We start from the raw sequence: 25,235 nt of genomic DNA on the forward strand, positions 1-25,235 counted from the left end.
TACTGGGTATATACCCAAAGGATTATAAATCATGCTGCGATAAAGACACATGCACACGTATGTTTATTGTGGCACTATTCACAATAGCAAAGACTTGGAATCAACCCAAATGTCCATCAGTGACAGACTGGATTAAGAAAATGTGGCACATATACACCATGGAATACTATGCAGCCATAAAAAAGGATGAGTTTGTATCCTTTGTAGGGACATGGATGCAGCTGGAAACCCTCATTCTCAGCAAACTATCACAAGAACAGAAAACCAAACACCACATGTTCTCACTCATAGGTGGGAATTGAACAATGAGATCACTTGGACTCGGGAAGGGGAACATCACACACCGGGGCCTATTATCAGGAGGGGGGAGGGGAGAGAGGTGGCATTGGGAGTTATGCCTGATGTAAATGATGAGTTGGGTGCTGACGAGTTGATATGTGCAGCACACCAACATGGCACAAGTATATGTATGTAAAAAACCTGCACGTTGTGTACATGTACCCTAGAACTTAAAGTATAATAATAAATTTTTTTAAAAAAATAATGGGAACCAGGGGCAGAAACAGCCTTCAAAACCTAAAGCAGGCCCTAGTACAAGCTCCAGCTTTAAGCCTTCCCATAGGACAAAACTTCTCCTTATATGTCACAGAGAAAGCAGGGATAGCTCTTGCAGTCCTTACTCAGACTTGTGGGACAACCCCATAACCAGTGGCATACCTAAGTAAGGAAATTGATGTAGTAGCAAAAGGCTGGCCTCACTATTTAAGCGTAGTTGCGGCGGCAGCTGTCTTAGTGTCAGAGGCTATCAAAATAATACAAGGAAAGGATCTCACTGTCTGGACTACTCATGATGTAAATGTCATACTAGGTGCCAAAGGAAGTTTATGGCTATGAGACAACCACCTACTTAGAACTACCAGGTGCTACTCCTTGAGGGACTGGTGCTTCAAATATGTATGTGCATGGTCCTCAATCCTGCCACTTTTCTCCAAGAGGATGGGGAACCAATCAAGCATGACTGCCAACAAATTATAGTCCAAACTTATGCTGTCCCAGATGATCTCTTAGCAGTCCCCTTAGACTGATGGAAGTTCATCTGTGGAGAATGGGATACGAAGGGCAGGTTATGCCATAGTTAGTGACGTAACTATACTTGAAAGTAAGCCTCTTCCCCCAGGGACCAGTGCCCAGTTAGCAGAACTAGTGGCACGTACCTGAGCCTTAGAACTGGGAAAGGGAAGAATAATAAATATGTATACAGATAGCAAGTATGCTTATCTAATCCTACATGTCCATGCTGCAATATGGAAAGAAAGGGAGTTCCCAACCTCTGGGGTAACTCCCATTAAATACCATAAGGAAATCTGGAGTTATTGCACTCAGTGCAAAAACCCAAGGAGGTGGCAGTCTTACACTGCCAAAGCCATCAAAAAGCGGAAGGAGAGGGGAGAACAGCAGCATAAGCAGCTGGCAGAGGCAGGGAAAGACCAGCAGAGAAAGAGAGAGAGAGGAAGAGACAGAGAGAGAGAGATAAAGAGAAAGATAGGAAGTCAAAGAGAGAGACAGAGAGGAAGAGACAGAAAGTCAAGGAGAAAAGGAAAGAGAGGAAGAGACAAAGGAGTCAAAGAGATAAAGAGAAAGAGATAAAGTAGTAAAGAAAAAACAGTGTACCCTATTCCTTTAAAAGTCAGGGTAAATTTAAAACTTATAATTGATAATTGAAGGTCTTCTCTATAACCTTGTAACACTCCAGTACCACCTTGCTGTCAGTGTAAACAAGGGCATGGTCTGAAAGCACTGAGACCACTGACAACCCATAGCCTTCCTATCAAAAATCCTTAACCTAGCAGGTTTCCTAACAGGGGATCTAAATCTTAACTAATTACCATACAAAGGTCTGACCAGACCTAGGAGGAACTCCCTGCAGGACAGGACAATAGATGATTCCTCCCAGGTTATTAAGGAAAAAAGACACAACGGGTATTCAGTAAGGAAACTCTTGCAGAAGCAGAATTAGGAAAATTGCCTAATACTTGGTCTGCTCAAATGTGCCAGCTGTTTGCAATCAGCCAAACTTTAAAGTACTCACAGAATCAGGAAGGACCCATCTATACCAATTTTAAGTTAATATGGACCGAACCAGGTCTTACTAATAGCAAAGAATAATTGAAATCCCAAACTTATAAGGTTTTCAACAAAAGTAAAATTTGCTAAAAGTTAACAGTGTAACACATATTATCCTAACTTCTAATCTTATGGAAATCAGACCTTATCAGTACCCCTCAAACCTCAAGTCTGTCAGCACAGAGCCATACAACTAATACGCCTACATATAGGGTTAGGACTGGCTACTGCTACAGAAACTGGAAGAGCAGGTTTATATACTTCATTATCCTACTACCACACACTCTCAAAGGATTTCTCAGACAGTTTGCAAGAAATAAAATCTATCCAGGAAGGATAGTAGCTACAATCCCAAATAGACTCTTTGGCAGCAGTGACTCTCCAAAACCACCAAGGCCTAGACCTCCTCACTGCTGAGAAAGGAGGACTCTGCACCTTCTTAGGGGAAGAGTGTTGTTTTTATATTAACCAGTCACAGATAGTACGAGATGCCACCTGGCGTTTATAGGAAAGGGCTTCTGAAATCAGAAAATGCCATTCAAACTCTTATACCAAACTCTGCAGTTGGGCAACATGGCTCCTCCCCTTTCTAGGTCCTGTGGCAGCCATCTTGCTGTTACTTGCCTTTGGGCCCTATATTTTTAACCTGCTTTACAAATTTGTTTCCTCTAGAATCGAGGCCATCAAGCTACAGATTGTCTTACAAATGGAACCCCAAATGAGCTCAACTAACAACTTCTGCTGAGGACCCCTGGACTGACCTGCTGGCCCTTTCACAGGCCTAGAGTTCCCCTCTGGAGGACATTACAACTGCAGGGCCCCTTCTTCACCCCTCTCTGGCAGGAAGTAGCTAGAGCGGTCATCAGCCAAATTCTCAACAGCAGTTGGGGTCTCCTGTTTAGAGGGGGGATTCAGAGGTGAAGGCAGCTGGGCTTCTGGGTTGGGTGGGGACTTGAAGAACTTTTCTGTCTAGCTAAAGGATTGTAAATGCACCAATCAGAGCTCTGTGTCTAGCTAAAAGTTTGTAAATGCACCAATCAGCATTCAGTAAAAACAGACCAATCAGCACTCTGTAAAATGAACCAATCGGCACTCTGTAAAATGGACCAAGCAGCTCTCTATAAAATGAACCAATCAGCACGATGTGGGTGGGGCCAAATAAGGGAATAAAAGCAGGCTGCCCCGAGTCAGCAGCGCCAACCCACTCGGGTCCCCTTCCACACTGTGGAAGCTTTGTTCTTTCACTCTTCGCAGTAAATCTTGCTGCTGCTCACTCCTTGGGTCCATGCTGCCTTTATGAGCTGTAACACTCACCACGAAGGTCTGCAGCTTCACTCCTGAAATCAGCGAGACCATGAACCCACCAGGAGGAACAAACAACTCTGGATGCACAACCTTTGAGAGCTGTAACACTCACCGCGAAGGTCTGTAGCTTTACTCCTGAAGTCAATGAGACCACAAACCCACCAGAAGGAAGAAACTCTAGACATGTCCAAACATCAGAAGGAACAAACTCCTGACACACCATCTTTAAGAACTGTAACACTCATCGCAAGTGTCCGTGGCTTCACTCTTGAAGTCAGCGAGACAAAGAATCCACCAATTCTGGGCACAAAAGTATTTTACTAAGAAGTATTCACATATGCTTAATTCTTATGGTTGATGTTATTGCTTTTTTACAAATCAAGGATACTCATGAGAAAGTAATAAAGTAATGAATAGCAATAGAAAAGTTAGTCTTGAATCAGTTTTTTTTTTTTTAATTTAACATTAAAATGTATAGTTTGGCTGGGCGTGGTGGCTCATGCCTGTAATCCCAGCACTTTGGGAGGCGAAGGCGGGTGGATCACCTGAGGTCAGGAGTTTGAGACCAGCCTGACCAACATGGAGAAACCCCATTTCTACTAAAAATACAAAATTAGCCGAGCATGGTGACACATGCCTGTAATCCCAGCTACTCAGGAGGTTGAGGCAGAAGAACAGCTTGAACCTGGGAGGCGGAGGTTGCGGGGAGCCAAAATTGTGCCATTCCACTCCAACCTGGGCAACAAGAGTGCAACTCCGTCTCCAAATAAATAAAACAAACAAATAAATAAATAAATAAAACAAATGTATAGTTCAAGATGATACCACAAAGGTGTCATTTTATTAGTAGTAATATTAGCTAGCATTTGTGGAACAATGCTAGGTATTCTGCATCGATCACCTTATTTAATTTTCAAAAGAATCCTAAGAAATACTACTATATACATTTTCACAAATGGGGAAATTTTAGACTGAGGGAAATAGAGTACGTTTGCCCAAGGCTACATAACAGTAAGTGCTGGAACCAAGATGCAAATGCTGATCTATCTGCCACCAAAGCCCATACAAAGCATTATGCCATATTGAAACCTGACTTACTAGGAAAGGATCACAATGCTTCTTTCTTCTATAATTATTCTTTGCAATTATACTTTACCCTCCCTTAAAAAAATAAAAATGTTTGAATATACTTCAACGAACACCTGTTGATCAGGTTATTTTCCCTGTTGAAACAAGATATTATTAATAGTATAAAATGGTAAATTTATATCTCTCCTTTCAGACAAGCCATGCTTTCAAATTTTCTATAAACTTGGTAAAAGGGAAGGATAGAAAACATGCAAGGCTAAACAGCAATAAATGGAAAGTAAGAAAATAACAAATTGGCCAGGCATGTAGCTCATGCTTGTAATCCCAGCACTTGGGAGGCCAAGGCAGATGGATCACTCTGAGCTCAGGAGTTCGAGACCAGCCTGGGCAACATGGCGAAATCCCATCTCTACTAAAAATACAAAAATGAGCTGGGCATGGTGGCGGGTGCCTGTAATCCCAGCTACTCAGGAGGTTGAGGCAGGAGAATCGCTTGAACCAAGAAGGCAGAGGTTGCAGTAAGCTGAGATCACACCACTGATCTCCAGCCTGGGCAACAGAGTGAGACTCCATGTCAAAAAAAAAAAAAGATAACGAACTGCATCTTCAGCTGAACACTGAATTATGCATCATTCCAGTATTATTTATCTAGAAAAATAAATAAATAAAATTCAGAATTTAAATAGTGGAGAATATGTATGGCCAGACTTAAAGCAGACCTGAAGACTGCAATCATTTTATATATATTAGATGATTTACAAATTAGCATCTTTGGAGGAGAAATAATATTACTAAGAAATGTTATAACCTGTTTTTTTAAAAAACAAACAAAAAACACATACATGCATGGCATCTCCTATCTGTGATCAAATGCATCATTGCTATATCTGGGCAGGCTTGTTCTAGAAGATGACCAGGAAGCTGAACCCAAACCACTGATGGAAGGAGACTCTTGACATTTCTCCTCCTTGAACCCACACACCCCCCTTAAAAATGCATTCAGATGATAAGCATTTGTACAGCAGTTTCTTATCTACAAAATAATTTTTATATGGTCTAGGTATCTTGATTTGATCCTTACAATAATCCTAAGAGATATTGTTGTACACTTAAGTTTTAACAGGAAAAATCTGAAGCTCTATCTGTTGATTTTCTTAATGTAGCCAACTGATGGTAAAAGCTAGATTCCAATCCTGGGTTCTCCTCTACTGTACTATGATGCCAATCCCTTGTCCAAAGACTACCACACTCATACAGTGAAAAGGAAAACATCAGACAAGCTTCTGGTTCTAATTCCATCACTAACTAGCTTTCTAGAAGTGAAGCTCATATATATTATCATATTTGATGAGAAAAAGAAACAGCATATAGTAAGAGGAAAAAAGCATTAAATCCCTTTTTAAAAAGAAAACAAGCCAGAAGAATTACATGATTTTCACAGGGTCTTCTGGCGGCATCATCATAAGGCAAGTAAACTCTATTTTACACGTGGGAGATTGGTACTTTGAGATATTAAAACTTTTTTCTGCCTAAATTTTCCCATTTCCTTTTTTCTCGTTCCAGCAGATAACTGGTTCCCTACTTTATTGCCTCAGGGGCAGTATATGCCAGGACAAAAACCAGAAGGAATTTTTAAATAATTCCAGTTTTGCTTTCCAAAACCTAAGCCCTCAGAATAAAAGAAGAGTTTGTCAGAGATGAAAAAGAGACTCTCAGGTACAGGCAGAGAAAGGGACTTCTCCTAGCCCCTTCACAGTGTAGAAAGAAATTGTCCCAGGTGAAGAAAACAGAGAAGAGTCTTTGGATCTCAAGGCATCAGGGATCTAGGCTCTACTTACTGGCAACATTGCTTGGAAGGCAGCAAGACCCAAGAGGAATGGCATCGTAATGCATCTAGGCAAACAGAAATACAGACATTCTAGAAAAAAGTAAAAGTCCATGACTCGGACATATCAAGTCTCTGTCAGACCAGACCAGAAAGAGCTATCTAGACACAACAACTCACATGTCAGAGGTAAGCTGTTTTATATAGATGATTGACAACCAGAGGACACTCCCATTCCAGGTAAAACCCCACCTTAACCCCAGGGAAGTGGGGAAAACTTCAAAAAGGATAAGAGTTATTTTGTCTGCTACTCAGTTACTAAGAGTAAAGGTGAATTATAGAAAATAAATGGATACTTCTAACATACCTAAATTTATAGACCAAGTCCAGCTCACTGATTATCTGATCTTGTCCCTTTTTTTAGTAGTCAAATCTTCTGACTACTGTTCTAGGTTTTTTCCACCACATCTCTGCTATTGATGATGATGATAATACAGGATGGGATGATATAGTTCAAGACCAAAAAATAAGAAAAATAAATAATGATCTGAAACAGCCTCTTGCCATTTCCCACATTGTCTGGTAAACTTCTATTCATCTTCTGTATCTCATCTTAAATATTACACCTTCCCTAGTGGCACTAAGTGTTCCTTATCTGTTTTCTTGACACAGAGTGTTAACCTCACCACACAGCATTGAAATTGCCTGTTTTCATATCTGTCTTCCTAATACATTTTAAGATTCATAAAGGCAGAGACTGAAAATCATTTGCTCTTTCAAACATGCATCTGGCACAGTGCCTGGCACATAGCAGGCACTCATAATACACCTTTGTTGAATGGATAAATGACTGAATAAATAAATGAAAGTAGAGTCATTGCCTTAAATATATACACCAGTTTACACCATATATACACAAGTTTACCTTTTAAAGAATTTTAGCTTATTACCTATGAGAGATGCTTAAATAGAACAGAACTTAACAGGTTTATTCCAAGTATTATGCTTTTAATGATAAAGATGTCACAGTTCTCCAAAATGATAGGCCCCTGATAGAAGTTACAAAATTGTATCCTAAATTAGGGCCTCAGTGGCTAGCAAAATGGTATCATCGGAAGAAATGGGTTACAAAAATCTTACCCATAATCTTTGAAAGTTTAAATTTAATAATTCATTTTCACAGGATTTTCTACCTTATACTATACCATTCCTCTTGATCTTAAATCCTAAAATAAATGAGGTCAGGAAAATTGTTTCATAATAAAGGTGATTTGGACATAATTCTTGAAATAGCTTTGAAAACTTATTAAAATTGAACCCATGCAGAAAGCTTATTAGTTGGAATTCAGAATGACTAACTGGACAGAAGAGACTGGATAAAACTCATGATCCTTTGCTGACAAAGCATCCTACATTGAGGATATAGAAATGCTTGTGTCTTAACTGCCATAAATTTCTGGGCAAATATTGTAGCCGGGGAACATATCTCCTTCCCCCAATTAAAAAAAATCTCTCCTTTATACTAAAAAATATTTTATAATCACTGACATGGTAACATAGTAAGTATTAAGAAATAAGCATACAAAGAGAATATGTATTTAAGAAAGCATAGTATTCATATAGTTCAGTAAATATATTTTATAGAACAGTGAGAAATTTATTTATTGACAAAGGTATGAATGAACAGAATGCCTTACTCCAACGTTTTAAAAACCCGATGTTTATCCCAGGCAAATTAACACAGAAACAGAAAACAAAATACCGCATGTTCTTATAAGTGGGAGCTAAGAATTGGGTACACATGGACATAAAGACAGGAACAATAGGTACTACACAAGGGACTAGTGGGGCAAGGGCTAAAAAATCACCTATTGAGTACTATGCTGGATACCTAGGTGACAGACTCATTCGTATCCAAAACCTCAGCATCACACAATATACTCATGTAACAAATCTGCACATGTACCCACTGAATCTAAGAAAAAGTTGAAGTTTTAAAAATAAATAAATAAGTAAAATCCAATGTTTTGTGCATATCTCACTGACTAGATTCTTCTACCCAAAAAAGTAACCAATAATAGACCTAAGGGAGAAATCAAATATTCTATCACAAACAAAAACACTTGAGCAGATTTCCAAAAACCTAGAAGTTCACACATTTTCTAGTATCAAGTCATTGGCATATGATTTGCACTCTCCCAACAGATATGTAAAATAAAATCAATTAACAGATCATTTTATCTCTATGTCTATTTGTTGCTTCATAGCATACTCCTAATTAGTAGTTAAACACAAAAAGTATTCTTCTATTTATCATTTCAAGAATTCATTCCATTTACGACTCCTGGATTAATTTTTTACAATATCAAGAGTCTATAGCTCATCCAAGGTCAAAATGGTCCCTACAGGGAATTTCTTTTAAAATAAAAAAGATATGGGATACCCAGGCTGGAGTGCAGCGGCACAATCATAGCTCACTGCAGCCTCAAACTCCTGGGCTCAAGCAATCCTCGAGTCTCAGCCTCCCAAGTAGTTGGGACTATAGGCACATGCCAACAAGCCCAGATAACTTTTTTAATTGGGGAATTTTAAATTAAAAAAAAAAAAAAAAACTTTAGTAAATTATCTATTTTACTTTGACTTACAGAAAATGCCAAAGTTTGAAAACTGTGTTTCCCCATCCCTCTCTAGGATGATTCAGTGCTTAATTCTTTTGAGTTTTATGGCTGTGAAGAGATTTTTTTAAAAAAACTTGGGCCGGGCGCGGTGGCTCAAGCCTGTAATCCCAGTACTTTGGGAGGCCGAAACGGGTGGATCACGAGGTCAGGAGATCGAGACCATCCTGGCTAACACGGTGAAACCCCGTCTCTACTAAAAAATACAAAAAAACTAGCCGGGCGAGGTGGCGGGCGCCTGTAGTCCCAGCTACTCGGGAGGCTAAGGCAGGAGAATGGCGTGAACCCGGGAGGTGGAGCTTGCAGTGAGCTGAGATCCGGCCACTGCACTCCAGCCTGGGCCACAGAGCGAGACTCCGTCTCAAAACAAAAAAAAAAATAAAAAATAAAAAATAAAAAAATAAAAAAATAAAAAAACTTGAAGTTTTGGAAAATAGAAAAAACATCTATAGCCATGTGCAGTGGCTCATGCCTGTAATCCCAGCACTTTCGGAGGCGGAGGCGGATGGATCACCTGAGGTCAGGAGTTTGAGACCAACCTGCCCAACATGGTGAAATCCCCTCTCTTCTAAAAATAAAAAAATTAGCGAGGTGTGGTGACAGGCGCCTGTAATCCCAGCTACTGGAGAGGCTGAGGCAGGAGAATCGCTTGAACCAGGAGGTGGAGGTTGCAGTGAACCAAGATTGTGCCACTGCACTCTAGCCTGGGCAACAGAGCAAGATTCCGTCTCAAAAAGAAAAAAAAAAGAAAAGAAAAGAAAAAAAAACCTCTCCATATATTACTGGTATGGCAAACATGAAAACTGAAATACAAATATGGTAAAATGTATGCAAAAGGAATAAATAGCCACACAAGACCACTCAATGAAGTCAGGTACAGGCATAGTTCATTTTATTGCACTTTGCTTTATTGCACTTTGCAGATAACACGTTTTTCACAAATTAAGTTTGTGACAACCCTGTGTCAAGCAAGCCTATCACTGGCAATTTTCCATAGGATGTATTCACTTCATGTCTCTGTGTCACATTTTGGTAATTCTCACAATATTTCAAACTTTTTCATTAGTCTTTTGCTACAGTGATCTGTGATCAGTGATCTTCGATGTTCATTGTAATTGTTTTGGGGCACCACAAATCACAAATCACAGCTGGTGACTTTAAGTTGAAGCCAATGCTCATTTACCCTTCCAAAAATTCTAGGGTCTTTAAGAATTATGCTAAATCTATTCAGTCTATGCTCTAAAAGTAGATCAACAAAAGCCTGGGTGACAGCACATCTGTTTACAGCATGGTTTACTGTATATTTTAGGCCCACTGTTGAGAACTACTACTCATTGACAATGCACCTAGTCACCCAAGAGCTCCAATGAAGATATACAAGGAGATTAAAGTTGTTTTCATGCCTGCTGATACTACATCCATTCTGCATGCCACGGATCAAGGAGTAACTTCAACCTTCAAGCCTTGTTATTTAAAAAATACATTTTGTAAGACTATATCTGCCACAGTGATTCTCTGATAGATCTGGCCAAAGTCAATTGAAAACCTCCTGGAAAGAATTCATCATTCCATATGCCAGTAAGAACATTCTTGATTCACAGGAGGAGGTCAAAATATCAACATTAATGGGAGTTTGGAAGACATTCATTCCAACTTTCATGGATAACTTTGAGGGATTCAAGTCTTCAGTGGAAGAAGTCACTTCAGATGCAATGGAAATAGCAAGAGATCTAGAATTAGAAGATGTGCCTGAAGATGTGACTGAATTGCTGCAATCTCATGATAAAACTTGAATGAATGAGGAGTTCTTATGGATAAGCAAAGAAAGTGGTTTCTTGAGACGAAATCTACTTCCAGTGAAGATGTTGTGAACATTGTTTGAAATAGCAACAAAGGGTTTAGAATATTACATACACTTAGTTGAAAAAGCAGTGGCAGGGTTTGAGAAAACGGATTCCAATTATGAAAGAATTTCTACTGTGGGTAAAATGCTGTCAAACAGCATCTCATGCTACAGAGAAATCTCTCATAAAATAAAGAGTCAATTGATGTGGCAAACTTCACTGTTGTCCTATTTTAAGAAATTGCCTTAGACATCCCAACCTTCAGCAATCATCACCCTGATCAGTCAGCAGCCATCAACACTGAAGCAAGACCTTCCATCAGCAAAAAGATTCCTACTCGCTAAAGGCTCAGTGGATCATTAGCATTTCTTAGCAATAAAGTATTTTTAATTAAAATATGTACATTGTTTTTAGACATAACACTATTATAAACCTAATGGACTATAGTATAGTATATACTGTATTGTATACAACAAATATTTTGGTTTCCCAGTGCATATATACCGTACTATACAATATATTGCATATATGCATCGGGAAACCAGAATATTTGAGTAGCTTGCTTCGTTGTGATAATATGCCTTATTTCAGTGGTCTGGAACCTAACCCGCAATATCTCTGAGATATACCTATACGTATTTCCCCCCTTATTGCCTCTGAAAAAAAATTATTTTAAGAACTTAAGAAAAACTAGAGATGAAAAGAAAGTATACCCAGATAATGAAAAGCAAATGTAAATTAGTAAGATACTATCAAACCAGAAGTTGAGCCATAAGGTGCAGGAAACAACGAAAGAAAAACTTTGAATACGGAAAAAATAAGCAGGAGAGTCATAAGGTCCTCTTCCCCAGAGGGAAAAAAAAAAAAAAAAAAAAAACAGAAATTACATTTTTATGAAGTATACAGTCAACCAAAAGCAAAGAGATAATTAAAGAACTGTGAGTCCAGGAAACAGTAATCTCAGTTTCAAGGGTGCCTATGAGATATATGGCAATATCATGTCTTAAGATTCTAAGGCCAGGGATGGTGGCTCATGCCTGTAATCCTAGCACTTTGGAGGCTGAGGTGGGCAGATAACGAGGTCAGGAGTTTGAGACCAGCCTGGCCAACATGGTGAAACCCCATTTCTACTAAAAATACAAAAATTAGCCAGGTATGGTGGCACATGCCTGTAATCCCAGCTACTTAGCAGGCTGAGTCAGAAGAACTTGCGTGAGACAAGATCACACCACTGCACTCCCACCTGGGCTACAGAGCAAGACTCTGTCTCCAAAAAAAAAAAAAAAAAAAAAAAAAGATTCCAATTACACAACATTCTTCAGGTTCCTTTGAAAACTATAATGTCAAAACATATACATATAAAAAGATAGGACTTAGCTTTCAGTACATGATAAAAAATATGTTTATATATATACTCCATTATATCACTGAGAACCATTGCAAAAAAAAGAATTCAAAGGAAATAAAGGGTCATATAAATAAATAATATCAGACAAACTTATATACCAGTTTAAAGGAAGCTCAGAAGACAAGAGGACTTTTTTTTTTTCTTTTTTTTGAGACAGAGTCTCGCTCTGTTGCCAGGCTGGAGTACAGTGGAGCGGTCTTGGCTCACTGCAACCTCCGCCTCCTGGGTTCAAGCAGTTCTCCTGCCTCACCTCCCAAGTAGCTGGGATTACAGGCACACGCCACCATGCTGGCTAATTTTTGTATTTTTAGTAGAGATGGGGTTTCACCATGATGGCCAGGCTGGTCTTGAACTCCTGACCTCATGATCCACTCACCTTGGCCTCCCAAAGTGCTGGGATTACAGGCGTGAGCCACTGCGTCCAGTAACAGGACAATTTTTTAAAACACCAAAATGAAATGAACATCTATCTTAAAGTAATAAAGGCATTGATTTTTTCCACATATTTAATGACAATGAGGAGAACAAAAAGTTGTTCAGAAAGGAAGCTGCATTGTACTAGAAAATTCTATTAAAGCACATTTTTATCCTTAAAACAGCAACTTTCTGCTGTAAAACACAAGAAATGACATAACTATCATTAACTTTTATTTCTTACATTAACCCAATAGGAAATCATACCAGATCAATTCAAGAAGACTTGTTAAAACAGACCCTTATAACACACTATGGTCTTGCATCATATCAGAGAATACTAATACAACTTATCCTGAATTGGTCCTAAATTTTCACAAATTAAAATATGTTCAAGATTATCCCAAGGGCTCACCTGGGAGCAAATCCAGTTACTACTATAGATAAGAGAATCTTGAATGAAAAGCAACTGTTGAGGAAAAAAAAACTATCCAACAGGGAAACAGAAGAGCCTTCTGTTGATAAAACTGAGATCTGTAAAAATGCAAAGAGACTAGAGCAAGAGAAGTAGAAAGTAATGTCATAAAGCAAACGAGCAGTTAACATGGGGTTTGAGGAACAGTAGTTTCAGTTTACCCAAGAGCAGTCCAGAATGGCACCTAGAAATGGGCTTAGTGAGATGTCACACCCATTCCCAATTCCCACCATGGTTGCATGGTATCAATAAAAGAATCTCCTCTCTCTTTGACAACAATATACTAAATAAATACCAAATGAAAATCCATCTTATGAAAATTTCACACTTTAATGAGAATATGTTCAACAATGAATAAACACTTGGCTCAGTGGGGATAGTTATTGTTTAGAATCACATTAAGTCTAGCTCTTTCATCATGTCTACCACATGAAACAATGAAGAGAGAAAAAGACTCAAGGAGACAGAGGACAGTGATCCCTGCAGAATAAATCTAGGTTAAACTTAAAAATACTGTTCTTATATTAGGTAAACAGTAGAGATAGTAAGCATAGCCAATGAAAAATATAACACACACATTATAACTTGTTTGGCTAGTTGTCTACAATATTCAAGAATATGTATCATAATAGTAACAGTTTTAAGAGATTAAAAGCAAGATACATTGTTTCTCTAGATCAGTTTATAAGGAAAACTATATAACATATACTTTGGTATCATAGAAATATACACTTGTTTTTCTAATTAGAACTTGTTGATTCCTTTAAAAATTCAATCCATCAGTCAATTTATGGAAGAAGGAAAGAAGAAAGGGAAGGAGGGAGGCAAAGGAAGAGAGAAAGAAGTAGGCGAAGGAGGAGAGGAATACTTCTAAAGTATTATAATTTCAGCAATGTATCAGCAATTTCTGTAACAGTTTTTTAAAGGGAAGAACTTTTAAGAAACTCAGTTTATGGGGTTTAGAAACATTCAGTTCTAAACTTTATAACTAAACCTGCTTAGTTAAGTTATATCTAGAATATTAACTGAGCTTCCTCCTCCTCCTTCCTATATATCGTTTATCTCTTTCTCTCTCTCTCCCCCTTCCCATTCTGTCTCCCTCTCACTCTTTTCCTCTCTCTCACACACAGACACACATACATATGTGTTTAATTCCATTATTAGTTCAAAATAAGGTAATCCAAAAGAAACTGTCTAGAGAAATGGTAGAAAGAATAAAAACACACATCAACTTAAATATGTCAAAGAGCCATATTGTTTATTGGCTACACTCCCAAAACCATTCTTGTTCTCAATAAACCAATTGTGTCTGGTCTGGACAGGTGTGGCTCCAAAATCTCACAGAGAGTTTACTTCTGTCAGTGGTATTATTAGAAACAGCAAGGGGAGGAAACCATCTCAATCTTAAATCTCAGTGTGCAGAAAACACAGTTCTAGGTAAATATCAGCTTGGATAAGGCATCTCAGTGATTATAATTTTCCTCAACATCCCTAACAAATCCACAGGTAGAAGAATAAAACACCATGCAGAGATAAGTTCCACTTTAACCTGCAATTCACCCAGAGCTTTAGTTTCAGAGTGTAGCAACTCACCTAACTGGACAACATTTGGATCTACCTTAGTCCAGTATAGCAGAGTTCAAGGATGTCATATAAATTTTGATTCAAAACTCTTGAGAAACTCTTTACAGCTGATCTCACCTGCCGTATCATGTGAAAACAAAACAAAACAAAACAAAACAAAAACAATCCCAAACTAGGATCCTTTGGAACAATGTTAACCTGGGGTGCATCTAAGCTAAATTGAATCCCCAAGTTCGGATTATAATCAACTATGCTTCAGTAATTCACTAGATCTTGATCAATTACAATAATAAAAGTTGTTGAGGAGGGAGAAAAAAACAGGTGTTTGCCCCATATGGGGAACTTGACAATCATGTTATTGGATAATGCATATATCTGGAAAAGCACAGTAGTCATGAAAGTTGTGCTTTATCACAAAAGTGAAGATTTACACTAGAATAAATCCAAATAAGAAATTATTTTTAACCAAAAGATAAATTATAAAGTTATAATTTTGTTCAGTGCAAATGAAATTACTTTGCTACCTTTCACAACTCTGTAATTAGCTTGATAAATATTAAACCCATGAGGAAGAGCTCCACTGTACAAGTTTTTTTAAAGACTGCTTAAAAGCAACCTTAGCAAGCTAAGAAAACAAGCTAGAGAAGATTCCAAATCTGCGGTACTGAATCTATTCTTATTACCAATGGTGATATAAACACCCTGATGTATGAAATCGTAAATATCTATCAATAAATACTATAGTCTTACTTCCTTTTACTTTAGCAAAATAATATTACTGAATTATGTACCACTGAAACTGTATTACAATAAAAATTTCCCCCAAACTGAAGCAAAACTTTACTCTCAAATGGAATATAATTTAAATTACAAGTACCAGAACCAACAAAAGGCAGAAATATTATATAGCAACCTCATAGCCCACCTTTCTTCTTGACTGGCATTCTTGGGTCTTTCCACTGCCACAGGATTCAAGATCTCTTTTCAGGTCTCAGTTTGATCCAGCTGGATTGAGGCCAAGAGCCAGGTAACTGTTGCAAACCACTTCACAGTTCAGTTTTGAAATCCAGGCTGAGTCTTCTATGTCAGATAAAGAAAGTAATGATGTACTTTTTCCACAACTAAACTTTTACACCGCCCACAGAGTTTACAGAAACGTAATTTTCAGTTTTCAAGTTTTCAATGTTCAGAAAATATTTACACTGTTTTACAAACTGGGAAAATTATTGTAAACATGAAGAACGTTACTGAAATTCCTCTTCAGGCAGCAACATTTTTGGAAGTTCAATGACTAACTCATTTAAGGCACAAACCAAATTTAGACAGCTGTCTCATTACTTTATACATGGTCAAATTCAACCATGATGAAAAAGATACTCAAATATGTAGAGAAAAATTTAACCCCACGTCCCAAAAAATACTTTTAAAACCTCTTTGACTCCAGTCTCTAAAAGATAGGTGAGTTTGAACAGTTTTCTGTGGCAGAACACACAACGAAAGGCCCCTTCTATTTACTGATCAGAAGTTCCGGATCTCACCCCCTCAGTAACTCAGAATCCAGCTTGCTGTCACTTTCATTTTTTTCTTCTGTGCTCTCCAAGCCCCCAGGCTTGATCCTTAATATCCCTCTGATTCTGATCCTCCCATGTATTAACAGAGAGGATTGAAAAAAAAGGAAAGCAATCCCTTGGCATGGAGACATTAAAGTGACAGTGCTACTCAATGGGCACTTGATGCAGGATGAGTTGGCGAAGCAGATTTCTTCACACTGGAGTCATTCACATCATGCCATCTCTTCGCATCCAAGCAGCTCCCTATCCGGCGAGGAAAAACCCTGAGACTTCGAGAGAAGCCAAACCTTCCCCCAAAGGTGTTTTCAGAGACGCCGTAGTAGTATTGGATATGTAAGCATAAGCTATGCAAACGGTCCGCGATTTCCTCAAAATGAGAAAGTGCAGCTGCTTGGCTTTCACATCCACATCCTTTTCTCTCAATCTCTCTTCAAACTACCCACCTTCCTTTTGCAGAAAAGACAAGACATTTCTCTGCCACGGCTGGCCACCCCTGCCCAAGCCCCGTTCTTTTAGGGAAGAGCACTGAAATGTCCTGCACCCTCCACGCGATGAAGTGTTTCTTCAGGCAGGAGCAACAGCAGCACTAGAAATTATATAACTCTCGAATTTGGCTTCTCTAAGACATGGAGACTGGAGGGTCGGGGGTTGCCGGTCTGGGAGATACTGCTGGGCATTTAACGTACGCAAAACAGCGCCAGGCCTTGCAGTGCCCCCCACCCTGAGACACGACTGACAAGTGGGTCTTCTCGGGGGGTAGTGGGCAAATTTCTCTCCGGTCTCTTTCCAAGCGGGGCTAAAGGATGGAAACTGAGGTGACTACAGACTGGGGAGAGGAGTCAGACGGCTGAGAGGGGAGGAGGCTAGTCGGGGCTGCTCTGACGGCGCTGGGCGGCTGGTGGGGGGTTTGGAGGAGGAGGTGCCCGAGAAACAGCTTTAACACCACACGGGCCAGGGCAAAGGGGCGAGTTCCCTCAAGGACTGAAAGGGGCAGGCAGCTAGTTCCCAGCTACCAGAGGTGCCCTGAGGAGAGACAGGAGCGCAGTAACATTCCAACATTTGGGCCGCCCCATCCTCCCCGCAAGACCCGAGGAAAACAGGGAGCTGAATTGACAAATAGCAAGGAAAGGAAATACTCTGCTGGCGATGGGGGCGGACCCACAGGCACCTGGACCTCCTCTAAGCGAATAAGTGGCCGTAATTTCTAGACGCCGCGCCCAATCACAGACAGGATGGAGGGCGCGGCTTTTGACTGAGGGGGGCGGGTCCGGGCTGCAAGCGAGAGGCGTGAGCCGTAAACCCGCACCACTTCCCGCCCACCAGCAAATCACGTGAGCCACCAAAATGGCGGTGTTCGGGTATGAGGCTGGGGCCAAGCTGAGGGATTCAGGTGTGGTGCCGGTGGGAACTGAGGAAGCGCCCAAGGTAGGCGGAAATCCGAAGTGCTATGGGGGGTGATTTCTGCAGCTTCAAAGTGTTGGCAGAGTCTTCCAAGATGATACACTTAAAGGAGATTTGAAAAGTTAAAACAGCTCCCAAGTCCATGCAAGGAGCAGTCGATTAAGTCTCCAGCTGTTGTGGAAAGAGGCGGAGAGAACGTAGATTACCTAAATTCTAGTACTCATTATCTGCGGTTTGTTTTCTCTTGTCTCTAGGCCTTTGCACAGGCTTTTTCTTCAACTTGGAATATTTCCCTGCTTCTATCCCTCCCAACTCCCCTGCCGAATTGTTCTCTTTCGGGTATTGGTTTAAATGTCACTTCCTCCGGGAAGCCTTCCCACGCCTCCTCTGGCTAGATTAAGTTTGCCTTTTCTTAGGTTGTTGGGTTTTTCGTTTATGTCACCCTCTCATTCTGTGTTTAAATTGCCAGCTTTTTGGTTCTGAACTCCCACTACATTGTGGATTCCTGAGGATGGGATGACTGTATCTTGATTACTCGGAGGCCTGGCATATACCAGGTGCTCCCTAAATTATGAGAGAATACTGAATAAAATTCTAAAGGTGAAATTTATTATTAGGTGAAAAATGTATTATTAGGTGAAATAATACACCTGAAATCACTACAAAACCGTTAAATGATTTGCAAACTATAAGCCACGCTTACTGGTATAAGCGTGGTGACTAGTTGAGTGGCCTTAAGAGGGGAGGGATGTAATGAAAGCAGTCGATTCTTTGACAGTGCCTTGCAAAGCTTAAGCACTCAATAATATTTCCTGTGTTCTTTTCAGTATTTGCTATCCTGTAATCATAATCCTGGGTGTCTGTTTTCCCTATAGAGTTTAGGGTGTAGACTAGGTAGGAGATTAGTAGAAGATATTGCCTGGAAGTTTATTTTGTTTTTTGTTTTTGGTGGAAGGTGGAGGACTTCAATGAATTGGATGAGAGCAAAACAAAAATTTATCTAAGGTTTATGGTTACTCATGTTATTGACATCTGCCATCTTAGTACAATAGATGGGTTAGGTATAGAATCTCCCTTAGATGTTACTATCCCTTATACTTTCCATTTGGGTGTCCAGGAGAGGAAAAAGATGTAAGTCTAGTCACTGAAAAATTGTAATTTGTAAAATATTTTACTTTTTTCTCCCCTGCCCTCTCCAGAAATGTTACAGAAAAGATTGAGTACAATTCTGCGATGATGCAGAGAAAGAAACTGGTCCATTATTACTCGTTGTGTTATGCCATAAGAAGGTTCAAAGGAGCTCATAACTTACGTATGTTGATGCCAGGAGCCATGTATAATTAACTGGCCCTTCTATAGTTAGGATTGGTATATACCGCTCATTCAGCAAATGAGTATTACGGTAATATTCAACATGTGTCCATTGACTATAGCATCAAAAGCACTTGATGCTATTAAAATGCAGATTCTAGGCCTCATCCTACTCCTGCTGAATCCATATATCTCAGGAGGGAGTTCATGAGACTGCATTTCAAATAAATACGCCATGTGATTCTTGTGCATGCTGAAGGTTGAGAACCACTGATTTATTAAGTATTTTGTGTGTTCATTATGCTTAATCTCCTCTAATCCTCTTGTCTAGGACTCCTTAACTTTGAGATTTAGTATTTCCCTTCAATATAAACATTAAAATTGAGATTAGTGTACATTTGTAAAGAGGCTATTTGGCTAATCTGGAGGAAAAAGTAAAAAGCAGTGAATTTAGCGGCAATAGACCTTCCACTTGGCTGCTGTAGTAGGTAAACATTTGCAACTACATGTTTGGATTTAACAAATGTTATTAAGACTTTTCACAGAAACTCTAGAGTCTTGCCCAGAGCAAAACATTCAGAAAGGATCCTGTCTGAGAGTGCAGGGTGTGTTTTCTTGTTGTTGTTGATTTGTTTTGTTTTTTAATCTCTCTAGTTTCTGTTAAGATGCTACTGGCCAAGTCTTCATAGTCCCTTGACATTGGCAGCTGTCTGTTCATCACACTTGGGACACAAGAACCTTCCAACCAAGGAGCCCAGTGCCGTGGGTCTCTGGGGCCCGGCGCGGTGGTTCATGCCTTTAATCCTAGCACTTTGTGAGGCCGAGGCACCCAGATCACTTGAGGTTAGGAGTTTGAGACCAGCCTGGCTAACATAGTGAAACCCCATCTCTACTAAAAATACAAAAATTAGCCAGGTGTGGTGGCAGGTGTGGGTCTCTGCTATACCACATAACCATTTCTAGAAAAGGCTCTGCTTCCACCACAGGTGGTAGTAGGGAACTGGATATGTAATTTATGTACTTCAAAGTAGTAGCCACAATCCACTGCCTGTTCCCTTCCTGGAGCAGTGTCCCTCTTTCTGATTTTTCTCTCTCACTATTCTCCAAGGCAATCCCTGCTCTCTCCTACCTCTCTAGGAAATGAAACATGATTTCCAAAATGAACTCAGTCTTTCATGAGAAACTGAGGATAGAGATGTCAATAACCAGCCACTGTTTCCACCTCCCCACCTGAAGAGCTAGGAGGACAACTACAAAGGGCCTGACTGCCTTCTCGGAATGAGGAGAGAGGAAAACAGAAACAGTATGTTATCCCTCTAAACTAAATCTTAAGCAAGCCAACCTTTCAGACCCTCAGTTTCTCATCTGTATAGAGATAATCATTATACTACCAATTTCTCAAGTTAGTGTGTGAATCAGAAAGCCAATGTCTGTGTGTTGTAGGATGTTTAGCAAGAAAATAAAAAATAATAACAAAAAGCCAATGTCTAACAGATAATAAGAGCTCAGTAAATGTTGATTGAATTATTAACAAAGTACGTGAAAGCACATGACACAGTACCTGGCACACTACTAAACTGTAAATGTTTTCAAATCTGAATCTGTAGAATTCTGTAAGGTTTTATGTAATATGAATATCATTAGCTATTATGGCTCTGGAATTTTTTTTTCCAGGATGTCAAGATGACAGCATCTATGCATGGTCAACCCAGTCCTTCTCTAGAAGATGCAAAACTCAGAAGACCAATGATCATAGAAATCATAGAAAAAAATTTTGACTATCTTAGAAAAGAAATGTAAGAGAAATATGCAGGCTGAAAATCATTTTATTTGCAAGTCTTTTGTATTGCCATTGTTTCTGAGATCCTATTCTTTGTTATCCTATTCTTTGAGTTGGTTATGAACATATCTTTAAAAAAAAGAATGAGGGAAACAAGAACAGATGAAAATAGTGATCTGTCGGAATATTTGGGATTGTGGATAATTTCTTTTGTTTCTTAAAAAGAATCCAAAAGTATTGCTAAAACATTTGTGCAGTAAATATATTTTAATTAAAAGAAAGAGAAAATCATTGGGGGGGTACTTATATTTAATTGGTGAGTAATTACAATCAGTTAAGGATTATCTCAGCCACAGTACTTAGTACAGCAAAAGGGAATACAGATTTCATGGTATAAATATAGTCTCACATTAACATTGACTTTTTTTTTTTTTTTTTTTGAGATAGAGTCTCACTCTGTCACCCAGGCTGGAGTGCAGTGGCACAATCTCAGCTCACTGTAATCTCCATCTCCCAGATTCAAATGATTCTCCTGCCTCAGCCTCCCAAGTAGCTGAGATTATACAGGCGTGTACCACCTCACCCAGCTAATTTTTGTATTTTTAGTAGAGATGGTTTCACCATGTTGGCCAGACTGGCCATTTTGACTTTTAAATGAACAGAGTTCAAGAATAAAACCAAAGGACAGTTGATCTTATTTCCTGGATTAGGTATGGGTCTTAATAAGAAAACTAGATCAGATTTTTTTGGATGAAATTTTCTAAATCTTGGACAAATTATTTTAAATGTATATGGGACTAATGCAGAAATAGAAGGCCTAAACAAATGTAAATAGCTTTTTTTTAGATGAACTTAAGCAAAGTAAATCTTTTAGTTGCAGGAAAGGGATTCTTCGATTTGGGTAACTCATAAAATTTGGCTACATTGGAGCATATTTATATTTATTTGTGACCAAAATTATTTAAAAGAGCTCTATTTTAGAACTACTGTAAATATTCTCAGAAAGAGAATCATGTCCTCTCATTAGAATACAAGTTCTATGAGGGGTGGGAAATTTCTTTCCTTTTCTTTTTTTCTTTTGCCTTGTTTACTGCCCTATCTTAAGCACTTAGAAAATACTTTTCACATAGTAAGTGCTCAAGAAGTATTTCATATTGAGTAAATATGCAATAACAACTTTTTAGGAAAGGCTGTATCCATTAAGTTCAATGTTACAGTGAACTGAATTTTTCTTTTTTTCTATTAGGACACCAAATATATATCAAACGACGTCATTTGGAACAACAGCTGGTTTCTCTGGAATATTCTCAAACTTCCTGTTCAGACGCTGCTTCAAGGTTAAACACGATGCTTTGAAAACATATGCATCATTGGCTACACTTCCATTTTTGTCTACTGTAGTTACTTACAAGCTTCTTGTAATTGATCCTTTGTATTCAGGTGAATTTAAATTCACTAATGTATAATGTAGTTTTGTCTAAGTAAGGTTACTGATTAACATATGCTGTTGCTACTGCTAGTAATAATTCTTTACATTAATATAGTGCTATACAGTTTACAAAGTCCCTTCATATACCTTGTCATATTTAATCCCTGCAACAATCCTCCTAATTAGGTAAATCGGATCTTTTTCTTTTTGTAGATAAGCAGGCAACCCAAACTGAGGCATGTTCAAGTACACTAATAAACAACATACTGGGAAAAGAATTGACTGTGGCATATAACACACATCATTTCAGTATCCTACCTCCTGCCACTTAAGTTTTGTGACATTCAGCAAGTAATTTCATCTCTGAGCCTCCGTTGTCTTATCTATGAATTAGGACTAATAGTACTCACCTCACAGGATTGTTGTGAGAATTAAAAGATACTGTAGGTTAAATGACTACCACAATATCTGTCATATTATGGGCTTTTAATGTTATTTCCTGCCCTTCACCTTACCTTGAGTTTCATAACTAGTAGAGCCTCTATCCATCATTCATTCTTCAGGTCCCTGCTTAAGTATCTTTTCCCCAGGGAGACCTCTGATTCCCTCATTGTACATTAGGTGTCTAGATACATTCTCTATATAGTTTATCTTCAAAGTATTGTGTATACTTATAATTATCTATTTAAATATTTATCTCATGTCTTTCATTCCTGTAAATTGGCCAGAACGGCAGAGATCAGGTGTCTTTTATATACCACTGTATTCCTAGCACCTAGCACATTCTTGATACATAGTAGATAATAAAAATGTATTAACCTAGAATCCAGGTCTCGTCTGCTAGTTTAGTATTCTGTCATTATAAAATTGCTTCTGCCTGGGCATGGTGGCTCATGCCTGTAATCCCAACACTTTGGAAGGCCAAGGCGGGCAGATCACTTGAGGTCAGGAATTCGAGACCAGTTTGGCCAACACAGTCTCTACTAAAAATAGAAAACTGGTTGGGCGTGGTGGTGCATGCCTATAATCCCAGCTACTTGGGAGGCTGAGGCATGAGAATTGCTTGAACCCTGGAGGCAGAGGTTGCAGTGAGCCGAGATCGTGCTACTGTACTCTAGCCTGGGCAACACAGTGAGATTCTGTCTCCAAAAAATAAAATAAAATTGCTTCTACAACAACCACATATGTTAGAGGTAGTTCTCTATGTGATAAAGTACAATAAAAACTTTTTAAAATGTGCTGCATTTAGCCTGTTATATGCCACAGAGTTTGAATTTCTGATATTCTTTCTATGGTTTAGTTGTGGTTGAGGATAGTGCAGATAACTACTCTGAGGTACAACACTGTCTTAATAGCTCTTGAGTTTTAAAGGAAAACCAAATTTACTTTTGTTTTCCAGAAAATATAAGCAAGGAAAACTGTGTTTTCAGAAGTTCACTGATCGGCATAGTTTGTGGTGTTTTCTATCCCAATTCTTTGGCTTTTACTAAAAATGGACGTCTGGCAACCAAGTAAGTTGTTCCTTTTCCTTCTTTTTTACTTTTTTTTTTTTTAGGTTAATAAACTCTCTTTATTCTTTAGCTGTCTATGATATATTTGAATCAAAATGTGGTCGTTTGGTATTTCAGATAGCTAACTTTTAACTTTTTTGCTCTCTACATTATAGACCTGGAAAGGCAGTTATCAGTTTAGGAGAAGTCAACAAACTTCTAATAGCATTCATATCCAGGAGAAGTGATTAACTCTTTTTTCTTTTTAGGTATCATACCGTTCCACTGCCACCAAAAGGAAGGGTTTTACTCCATTGGATGAGGCTTTGTCAAACACCAATGAAATTAATGGTGATTCCTCTAGCCTTTCAGATTATGTTTGGAATATTAAATGGTCTACACCATTATGCAATATTTGAAGGGACACTTGAGAAAACTATACATGAAGAGTAACCAAAAAAAATGAATGGTTGCTAACTTAGCAGAATGAAGTTTTTATAAAGAGGACTCAGGCATTGCTGAAAGAGTTAAAAGTAACTGAACAGATAATTTGTTTCTGTGCCTTTTGCCTGGTATAGCAAATACTCAAAAAATATTCAATAATTCAATCAATAAATATAAGTTTCATCTTACATGTAAGATATAGGTTTTATCTCCTGATGGTGTGTCCATTTTGCCTGGTATGTAACAGATAATAAATATTCAGTATCAATAAATATAATAATAAAAGTTTCATCTTTCCTCTTTGTATGTGGAAATGGTTTGGGCTTCAAGGTCTCATCTGTGCAGCTATATATTCATTCATTCATCAAACATTTATTGAGCTGTTTCTCAGGCACTGTGTTAAATATAATAAACATTCTGGCTGGGCATGGTGGCTCTCGCCTGTAATTTCAGCACTTTGGGAGACCAGGGCGGGCGGATCACCTGAGGTCAGGAGTTTGAGACCAGCTGGCCAACATGGCAAAACCTCATCTCTACTAAAAGTACAAAAAAATTAGCTGGGCATGATGGTGTATGCCTGTAACCCCAGTTACTTGGGAGGCCGAGGCAGGAGAATCGCTTGAACCCAGGAGGCAGACGCTGCAGTAAGCTGAGATTGCACCACTACACTCCAGCCTGGATGACAGAGCAGAACTCCGTATGAAAAAAAAAAGAAAATGAACATTCCTTACCTAGAAGGAACTCAATTGAGGAGGATAAGAAGTGTGAACATATACTATGAGAGGATTTGAGAAGTATACACATAATTCTGTAAGGGCACTGAGGGTATGCTTGTTAACTAGGCAGAAGGGGAAGCTGTGGTGGAAAGAAGTAACAATTGAGCCAAATTTTGAAGGAGGAATTGGAAGTTCTTAAGAAAGATATGGGAATAACATAGCCCATTTCTCTACATTGATACTATCTTCTCATTTACAAATTGTCTTCACTATATAGTTCAAAGAAATTGTTTTTAACCTTCAGTTCTTGTTTCCAAGAAAGAATATTTATTGAGTGCCTATCTGCCATG

General features: G+C 38.8%; 2 protein-coding genes across 4 annotated transcripts in view; one reads left to right on the forward strand and one right to left on the reverse strand.

The window, feature by feature from the left end:
- Positions 1–16,851, reverse strand: part of DLG2 (discs large MAGUK scaffold protein 2) — a 2,095,027-nt gene extending 2,078,176 nt beyond the window's left edge. The window contains exon 1 of the mRNA XM_017850879.1: positions 15,669–16,851. Within this exon, the coding sequence (XP_017706368.1) occupies positions 15,669–15,687 (19 nt within the window). The 5' untranslated portion in view covers positions 15,688–16,851. The remainder of the gene's footprint in view (positions 1–15,668) is intronic.
- A 749-nt stretch (positions 16,852–17,600) lies between these two features.
- TMEM126B (transmembrane protein 126B) lies at positions 17,601–24,466 on the forward strand. Of its 3 annotated transcripts, none has more exons than XM_017850886.1 (6): positions 17,601–17,739; positions 19,681–19,869; positions 20,701–20,822; positions 22,053–22,246; positions 23,635–23,746; positions 23,995–24,466. In XM_017850886.1, exons 1-6 carry the CDS (start codon positions 17,659–17,661, stop codon positions 24,176–24,178), a joined length of 882 nt encoding a protein of 293 aa, XP_017706375.1. In that variant the 5' UTR covers positions 17,601–17,658; the 3' UTR covers positions 24,179–24,466. The 3 variants fall into 3 exon arrangements, with proteins under 3 accessions (XP_017706375.1, XP_017706376.1, XP_017706377.1); XM_017850888.1 differs by lacking the exon at positions 19,681–19,869 and adding an exon at positions 20,263–20,329 and having other exon boundaries at positions 17,677–17,739; XM_017850887.1 differs by lacking the exon at positions 19,681–19,869 and having other exon boundaries at positions 17,620–17,739.
- Positions 24,467–25,235: the final 769 nt, after the last annotated feature.

The sequence above is a fragment of the Rhinopithecus bieti genome, unplaced genomic scaffold (assembly GCF_001698545.2).
Source record: "Rhinopithecus bieti isolate Rb0 unplaced genomic scaffold, ASM169854v2 scaffold_30846, whole genome shotgun sequence".
Classification (NCBI taxonomy): domain Eukaryota; kingdom Metazoa; phylum Chordata; class Mammalia; order Primates; family Cercopithecidae; genus Rhinopithecus; species Rhinopithecus bieti.